The 9,825-nt window shown below is 39.4% G+C and overlaps 1 protein-coding gene across 1 annotated transcript; it reads right to left on the bottom strand.

Moving 5' to 3' along the window:
* Positions 1 to 2,225: 2,225 nt before the first annotated feature.
* On the bottom strand, positions 2,226 to 9,499 carry LOC130367147 (olfactory receptor 1500-like). Its single transcript, XM_056569550.1, has 3 exons — positions 9,257 to 9,499; positions 4,220 to 4,312; positions 2,226 to 3,167 (listed from the first exon to the last, which is right to left on the bottom strand). Exons 1-3 carry the CDS (start codon positions 9,497 to 9,499, stop codon positions 2,226 to 2,228), a joined length of 1,278 nt encoding a protein of 425 aa, XP_056425525.1.
* Between the last annotated feature and the right edge of the window lie 326 nt (positions 9,500 to 9,825).

The raw sequence follows: 9,825 nt of genomic DNA, 5'->3' as shown, positions 1-9,825 counted from the left end.
GTTGTGAATAATTAGAAATTAGAAAATTGCTGCTGAACTTTGAAGCCCTCTGATGTCTTCCAAAAGTAAAAACATGTCAACTGTATGATGCAAATATAAAGTAGACATGTTGCATATGGGAATCAGTATATTATTTATTTGGTGTGTCTATGTTCCTTACAAGCAGAGAGTTTCAAAGTTCGAAAATTGCAAAATTTTCTAATTTTTTATGAAATTTTGGAATTTTTCACCAAGAAATTATGCAAGTATCGTCAAAATTTTACTGCTATGTTAAAGTAGAATATGTCACGGAAAAACGATCTCGGAATCAAATCCATAAGTAAAAGCATCCCAGAGTTATTAATGCTTAAATTGACAGTGGTCAGATATGCAAAAAACGCTCTGGTCCTTAAGGTGAAAATGGGCTTGGTCCTTAAGGGGTTAAAACATGTTTAGGGGCTTATTTCATCGCCAGTTTGAGTCGAACCAAACTCGCAATTTCTGAAAAGTTCGGCCAATCTGGCGAACCAAACTCACTTAACTCTAATCTTGATGTTGCCAGGCCTGCTGAGCAAGGTGTGAGAGGTCTCTATAGGCCCCTTGATTATCTCGAACCGTTCCCCACTTATAGTGTAATTCTCTGATATCTACCACATGGGGTCTGATTATTTGTGGCGCTCCTCCTCCTATTTAGCACATGGTAAGAGGCTTTTGTGGCTCATTTAAATGGGTGGTGGATGGGCTTTCAGACTACAAACTCTCCGCATATCACCCAGCCGCTTTTGTACTGGGACACAGCCAAATTAAGGGGCACATCAAAGCTTATGTGATGACGGGGAAAGGTAAGACTCTGGTGACATATAAGAAGGTAATAAAAAGCTTTGTCTTGCTTGCACATCATACCACCAACTCCTGACAGATGAGGCTGATTGGTTGGCCATTTATGTTGAATGCGAATTGCGGCTTGGCAGGCTGGAGAATTATAAAAAAGACCAGAGGGACACTGACTTCTTTAGATATGGCAATAAATCTGGTGCCTTACTTGCACGCATGGTGGGGAGGGGGTAGGAGTCTTCCCACATATATTCCGGCTTTGCAAACTTCCCAGGGTGTGACTGTTATGGAACTGAAAGATGTCAACAATGTGTTATACTTTTATTTTCAGTCCTTATACTCCTGTTGATAAAGGGAGGGACTGTCTTAATGCCCTGGACTTCAATCTGCAGATGTCAAATGCCCTGATAACTGCTGGAGAAGTATTGATTGTGATCAAATTGTTACCCTCTCACAAGGCCCCAGGTTCGGACGGGTACCCCGGGGAATTTTCTATATATATATATATATATATATATATATATATATATATATATATGATGCAGGAATTTTCCATAGTGTTGCCGGATGTTTTTAATATGATGCTTTCCAATTCCATATTTCTCCCCTTGGGCCAAACAGCCTATATCAAAGCTTTACAGAAACCGGGTAAAGACCCTCTAGAAACATGCACGTATAAGCCCATATCCCTGATTAATCCAGACATCAAGATCATCTCCAAACTCCTGGCCAATTAGCTGCCTTTTTGCTTCCACTCATAGGACTTTATCCGGTAGGGTTCATTAAGGGGCACTTGTCGGTCACAAATATCCGTACAGTTCTGGCCGTACTAGATACAGTAGCTCATTCCCCAGCTAGTGCGAGAGTGCCAGACTTCTTGGCATTGGGTGCCAAGAAGGCCTTTGACAATGTCAATTAGACCTGGCTTCAGTTGGTGTATTCCACAACAAAAGCAAAGATCTACACCCCAGGTTTTTTGTCGCTGCTATTCGCCCTACAGAAGGGCACGAGACAGGGTTGGCCAATATCTCCCCTGCTTTTTGATCTTACCCTGGAACCACTGGCATGGTATTGAGAAATATATCTTCTTTTCCATATTCCTATGCGGTTGGACATGTGAATTAATATATGGTAGATCTGTATGCAGGACAATGGGTAAGATTTAAGACCTATAGACTCTCAGATGGAGGATGTTTAATCATGATTCTTTCTCGTGCATTTTCTATTTTGTAAAATGTTTTTTTTTGGCTTTTCTAGATATTCTGATGATGGATTGTATTGTACTTGCTTGACTTGTTTCTTTAACAAGCAGAGTAAAAAAACAAAATAACAAGGTTTTTGAATAAAAGTTACCACAAGATCTGGTATTTATTCTACCCTCTGCATTTGCTACATATAAAATTATAAAGGATTTACCAGATCACCCGCTTATGAAGTGTTTTCTGTACGGCTTTATTAATGTCATCATTTCTCAGACTGTATATAATGGGGTTGACCAATGGAGTAAACACAGTATATAGCAGGGAGAGGATTTTACTCATGGTCAATGTTTGTCCATTTGTTGGGACAATATAAACACTGAATATAGTCCCATAGAATATGGAGACCACAATGAGGTGGGAGCTACAGGTGGAGAAGGCTTTCTGTCTACCAGTATTGGATGGGATCCTTAGGATTGCTAAAACAATATAAATATAAGACAATACAATGATGGTGGTTGGGATGAAGGCAACTGGGGTGCTCATTACATACATCTCCAAGTGGACAATGAAAGTGTTAGAACAGGAAAGTCCTAGTAAGGGAATAAAGTCACAAAATATATGGTCAATGATATTGGGACCACAGAAGTTTAGCTTTGCTGTTGTTATTGTGTAAATCAAAGTAACAGAACATCCAGACAACCAACATATGACGGTCAGTACAACACAATGTCCACTTGTCATGATAGAGGAGTAACGGAGAGGATTACAGATGGCCACATATCTGTCATAAGACATCACAGTGAGAAGAAAACATTCAAATACTTCTGAGGTGCAGAAGAAATAAAGCTGAGTGATACAACCAATAAAAGTCATGGTCCCCCCATTATTCAGTAGGATGTGGAGGAGATTGGGGACAATATCTGTGGATAATAAGATGTCACTGAGGGATAGTTGTGAGATGAAGAAGTACATTGGGGTGTGGAGATTCTTGCTGGTGGACACCAGAGTGATGATCAGGAGATTCCCACATATTATCAGATAATAAACCACAAGGAACAGACAGAACAGGAAAAGTCTTAAACCTCGACTGACCTGAAATCCTAAGAGAAGGAATTCTGTGACCTCCGTCCTGTTGTTCTCCTGTATGTAGATCTAGGCAGTAGATATAATGTGTTATAAATCCAGAAGAAATGACTCTTATCATAAGACACAAGACTTAGAGTGACCTCAATATATGACCCAAGGAGAAATGTTATAACATATATTGTCTACTATACTGTAACTTTATATATTTATATCAGGGACAGAACATCTTGCTGGGTGCTCCTTGTATGCAGTGGTTGGTACCTACCAAAACTTGTCCAAGGTGGAAAAATACAGAAAGGAGTTAGATCACTCAGGGCATTGCAGCTTCCTTTGTAAGGGACTGTGTAAGGCAGCAGGACAGTCTGGGGCCTATGCTGACAAGTTTCCGCCTATTTCTGATAAATTAAGATTTCCTTTACATAATTTGTACCAGGATGCAGTATGGGAAAAAGGTGATGGGATGCTTTGTACTAAAAACCATGGATCCTGGCATCATGTGGATATTAGGGGATCTTGTTATCCCTTACTAGAACATTGTGCAGATAAAGTGCCCTTCATGGCAGCAGGATCTATTAATGGCAGTGCCCTCTATCAACAGGATAATGCCCCCGGCCTCACTGTAGACAATCTTCAATAATGGGGAACATGACAAAGAGGTCAAAATGGTGACTAAGCCCCTAAAATCCCTAGATCCCAATCTGTTTGATCTTCTGTGAGATTTTCTGGAGAAATAAGATCCATCCATGGAGGCCGCACCTCACAACTTACAGGATCTGCTGCTGATACCACATGACACATCACAGGTCTATGGAGTCCGGTCCTCGATGGGTCAGATATGTTTGACAGTGTGAGAAGGATCTATATAATATTAGGTTATTTATAGTTATGTCTGATCTGTGTAGATTGTATAAAATCTCAGACATTTCCAGTCACCTATAAGAAATCCTTCTCCTGTAATGTTATATAAATGTCACTTACATCAGATATTTCTTTGTTCTTCATTTTCAGATGAATATCTCTTCTCTTTGCTCTCAGGCCTCTGGGGGGATGGAGGACGATGTTACACAGGAGCAGCGTCAGCTTATATGACCCCCAGACCCCTGAATGTGAAGCATTACCTGCCGATATTTATCTACAAGATGAAGACAAGGGACCAGGTAGAAGAACCCCCTGGAGATATCTCTGCTATCGTCTGATGAGTCTACAGGGATCTGGTCAATAGAGAAATATAAAAATAAAATTGTAATTCATTAACAGATGAAAATGGGAATTATTTATCTATAAGAAATTGTGAAACATTTAGTTTTACATGACATCACGTGGATAAGAAAGTTCCAATCTCCATTTCATACAGATGGTTCTAAACATAGGAACGTCTCTCTCTCTCTCTCTCTCTCTCTCTCTCTCTCTCTCTCTCTCTCTCTCTCTCTCTCTCTCTCTCTCTCTGGTGTGCATATGTAACTGTTTATCTCTTTTTTCTTTAAATAATAATTTTTTAGAACATCAATTCCCAGCTGTAGGGTGCAGGTCTGTAATATATATCCAAAAGTGAGCAATAATAGAAGTGCAGGCACTGCAAGTACATCTTCTGTATTCAAATGCGGTTGCAGACTTTGCCAGAGAAAGTGTTCAATGCACATATTGTGGTGGTGCTCAGTCATAGAATAAACAAGATGCAGACAAATCCATATAGAAAGAATATGAAGGCACTCACCAACTTTAATGTGTCTTCCTCTTTTTTTTCAGTGCAGATATAGACAGGTATTCGGCGGCTGCAAGCTGCTACGAGTGAGTAGACGCCAGTGCACTCTAAGTGGTTACATCTGTTTCTTTCCTTACGGAACTTCAACAGACCATTTCCTCTGACCCGTGCTTAGTGTCATAAGTACACTCTTCTTTCAGTGATGTCAGGCACAGGTGAGAGGAGATAGGAAAAAATATGTGAATTACATAGTGACAAATATACAATACAGTGGTCCCTCAACATACGATGGTAATTCGTTCCAAACAACCCATCGTTTGTCGAATCCATCGTATGTTGAGGGATCCGTGCAATGTAAAGTATAGGAAGCTGTACTCACCTGTCCCCGTCGCTCCGGACCAGGTCCTCACCGCTCCCGATGCTGTCCCGCTGCTCCGGTGTCTTCTTCGCGATCCTCCGGCTTCTTCCGCATCTTCTGCAGGGTCCGGGCCTCGCTTTCTGGTGACGTTATTACGCTGCTGCGCCGGACGACGACGACGGAAAGCGAGGCCCGGACCCCAGAGAAGATGCGCAAGACACCGGAGGATCGCGAAGTGGACCCGGAGCAGCGGGAATAGGTGAGCGAACCTGCCAGGGATGCTTAAACTGCTATCCGACAGCAGCTTAAGCATTTTGCGCTGTCGGATAGCAGTTAATGCGATGGCCCCGACATATAAAAGCATTGTATGTCAATGCTGACATCGACATGCGATGGCCTCTGAGAGGCCATTGTATGTCGATTTTATCATATGACGGGGCCATCGTAGGTCGGGGGGTTACTGTACATTTCTTAAATCAGTACTAATACCTCTTGCCACATTAAGACACCCATATCTATCCCATCATTGAGACTGGCATTTTCTTGAGCTCGTGTTCTAAGAATCCATCTTGCCTCTGTTTTTCATAGTTCTTTAACTATATCTTGACCTCCTTCTGCATTTACTCATTGTATGTCCATAAATGTTAATTTATCTGTGCGTCTGCCATTTAATTTATGTTTTCGTTTTCGTTTTTCGTTTCGTTTTTTTCCTCCTCGCCTTCAAAAAATCATAAGTCTTTTATATTTTCATCCACAGACTAGTATGAGGGCTTGTTTTTTGCGTGACCAGTTGTCCGTTGTAATGCCATCACTCACTTTACCATAAAATGTAGGGCACAACCAAAAAAATACTATTTGTGTTGTGAAATTAAAAAGAAAACCACAATTTTGCTAATTTTGGAAGGTTTTGTTTTCACGCCGTACAATTTACGGTAAAAATTACATGCGTTCTTTATTCTTTGGGTCAATACGATTAAAATGATCCCCATAGTAACATACTTTTCTATTACTGTTGCACTTAAAAAAAATCACAAACTTAAAACCAAATTAGTACGTTTAAAATCCCCCTATTTTGGAGACCTATAACTTTTTCATTTTTCCGTATATGCAGTGGTATGAGGGCTCATTTTTTGTGTCGTGATCTGTACTTTTTATTGATACCATATTTGCTTATATAGAACTTTTAATACATTTTTTTATCATTTTTTGGGGAATAAAATGTTATAAAAAAAAGCATCTATTTTGGACTTTTTAAAATGTTTACGTTCACGCCGTTCACCGTACGGTATCATTTACATTTTAGTTTAATAGTTCAGATATTTATGCACGTGGTGATACCGAATATGTTTACAAAATATTTTTTCACACTTTTTGGGGGTGAAATAGGAAAAATGGGACAATTTACGTTTTTATTGGGGGAAGGGGTTTTTCAATTTTTTTTTTACTTTATTTTTTTTACTTTTTTTACTTTTTATTTTTACACTTTAATATTCCCCATAGGGGACTATTTATAACAATCACTCAATTGCTAATACTTTTCAGTGCTATGTATAGGACACAGCACTGATCAGCATTATCGGTCATCTTCTGCTCTGGTCTGCGGGAAGGCAGATCAGAGCAGAAGATGCCGGTAAGGCAGCAGAGCCAGGTGAGGGGACCTCCGTCTGCCGTGCTGGATGACCGGATCACCGTGGCAACGCTGCGGGCGATCCGATCATCCATTTTAGTGACCGCAATGCTGCAGATGCCGTGATCTGTATTGATCATGGCATCTGAGGTGTTAATGGCGGACATCCGCGGGATCGCGGGTGTCTGCCATTATGGGCGGGTCCCTGGCTGCGATGAGCAGCCAGGACCTGCCGCGCATGATCCGGACATCGCTCCGATGCTCGCGGTTATGCTTAGGACGTACATGTACGTCCTGGTGCGTTAAGTATCACCTCAACATTTATGTTATCTGTTCACACCGCTTATTGAGACCGTTTTTTCAGTCTGATAATGTGAACACCAATTGCAGTGGCCGCATTTCCAGTTTCCTTTGACCTCAGTTTTTATAAGCCAACTGCTTTTATTAGTATTTACATCTGTATAACGACTTTTAACAAGAACATCTTTGAGATTTTTAGTATGTTTAAATGTAATAATTGGTTTTCGTTTACAAAATAGGCTAAGTGTGGGGTCTCTCAAGAATGCCCCAGTTTGACAATATAGAATTTTTAATAGTATCAGCTAAAGGGTTGAACTTAAAGGAAAAAGAAAAATGGCCGATAGGACTTACAGTATCTTGTTTGAATCTAGTATGTTTTTTGAGTCCATTTTTTAACAACATTTTACGATCATTTTTTTGTACTTGTGTACACGCTTCCTATAATACTTTTTGTGGGTAGCCTTGTTTAATGAGTCATTTCATAAGGGCTGTGGCTTGTAAATTGAATTGTTGTTCTGAACTATTTATGCATTTTAACGGCAATAATTGCCCGTACGGTATGACTCTCCTGGTGTGAATTGGATGGTCACTTGAATAGTGAAGGATGATGTTCGTAGCCGTTGGTTTAAGAAAGACTATTGTTTGTAAATGATCATTATGTCGAAGAACTTGTACATCAAGGAATTCTATTTCTTTTTATGACATTTATGACATTAAGTAAACTTCATGTTCATGGCATTACAATTTATAAAGGCAACAAAGCTGTTAAATTCACCTGGGGACCCGTCCCACAGCATGAAAATGTCATCCACGAATCGTAGATAGCATCTTACATGCTTAAGGTACGGGTTCCCGGATGAAAAAACATACTTTTCTTCAAAACATGCCAGAAACAAGTTAGCCAACGTACATGCGACAGGACTACCCATTGCTGTACCTCCATTTTGTATGAACCATTGTTCGTTGAATTGAAATACAATATTTTTTTTAAATAAAATTGAAAGCTTCACAGACGAAATCCACAAGACCCTCACTTCTCTCAGTTCTGGTCAAAATTGATCTAATACAATCGATGGCTGTGTTCTGCGGGATGCAAGTATACAATGACTCTACATCAATGGACGTGAGTATAAGGCCTTCAGTGATATTCATGTCATCCAAAGCAACCAAAAAATCATTTGTGTCCTTAACCAATGCAGGAACTTGGTCCAAAAGTGGACACAACAGCCAATCGATATATTGTGACAGGGGTTCAATTAATGAACCCACCCCTGCCAAAATAGGAAGACCATGAGGTGAAGTGAGGGTTTTGTGGATTTTTGGCACACAGTACCATTTGGCATTATTCGGATGCATTGGTAAGAGTTTTTCCGCAAATTTTTCGGAAATAATACCTTTTTCTACCTATGTACGTAATAAAGTTTGCAGCTTAGACCATAATTTTTTAGTTGGATTTTGTGTCAATTTCGTATAGGTGTTAGTGTCTTCTAACTGTCTGTTGGCTTCGGCTAAATAATCTGCCTTGTTCATGACTACGGTGTTGTTTCCCTTATCGGCTTTTTTTTTATATTGATAGTATCTTGTTTTTTTAACCATTCTAATGCCTGTATCTCAGGTTTACTAAGGTTAGGTAATGCTTTTGGATAAATAATGCCCTGATGTCATCCAGGACTTTTTGTTGGAACAGATCCAGACTTCCCCCCGGTTGAAGGGATGGGGAAAATCTGGATCTATTTCCTCCCACAAACTCAGAAAATTGCATAATTTTTTCTTCTTCCATATCAACAAGGTTACCCCCCTGCCAATTCAAATAGGGCAGTGCAATATTCTTTGTCTATCTCCGTGCCCTCTCTGACAGCCATAAAACCAAGGGATCCAAAAGTAATAGATGTTCCGCCTTCTTTTTTAACTCTTTCTTTTTTGTGTCCTACGTTTTCCTATGCAGTAAAAAAAATTAAAATTCAATTTATGTATTCCCTTGAAGAAGTCAATTTCGAAATCTTCGAAACTGAACTCCTCAACAAGACAAAAATGTAAACCTCTTGAAAGTAACTGTATAACATTATCTTCAAGTACGATATTTGACAAATTAACTACTGCTGGTGCTTCCATTTTATTTTCTAGACTATGTGAAAAAGAAACTGTCTTTTTTATTGGTGCCAAGTCACACGTTTGTGTTTTTTCTTCTTCATCTTTTCTTTTTCTTCTACTGTGTCTCTTTCCTTGTCCTCTCCTTGTTTTTCTCGTTCACCTTTCTGGTGAAATTTCTTTCTCTCGTTTTTTGACTGCCGGTCACTGCAATCCTGTTCACTCGTATCATCTGAAGTGCTGGAATCTCCATCTGTGGTCCAAAATTCTGACACAGTTTTTTTTTTTTTGTTTATGATTTTTCCCTTTTGTGTTGGGGCCATAATATTGTTGCCCTCTTGCTTGCTGTTCTTTAAAGTTGTTTTTTTTATAATTTTTTTTGTGCTTTTGATGTCACTTGAGAAAAAAACGTGTTAGAATCATAATCTAGGCGGTCTCTCAGAAACTAGTCCCTTTTTGATTCTTTGATTATTTGTTGCATTTGTGCAAGATTTTTATCGTTTTTAACATTGAAATTTTCCCAGGCTTCATCTGACAGATGTAAACGCAATTCACTTTTTGCTTGATCGAGTTCTTGTTTTATCTTGGCATATTCTTCATTATTACGTTGTAACACCAATTTTAACATTTGGATGCTTTGTGGAGTTCT

This window comes from Hyla sarda, chromosome 4, assembly GCF_029499605.1.
Source record: "Hyla sarda isolate aHylSar1 chromosome 4, aHylSar1.hap1, whole genome shotgun sequence".
NCBI classification, from domain to species: domain Eukaryota; kingdom Metazoa; phylum Chordata; class Amphibia; order Anura; family Hylidae; genus Hyla; species Hyla sarda.
Note: the sequence above shows the minus strand (reverse complement) of the source record. Positions and strands in the feature narration are given on the sequence as shown.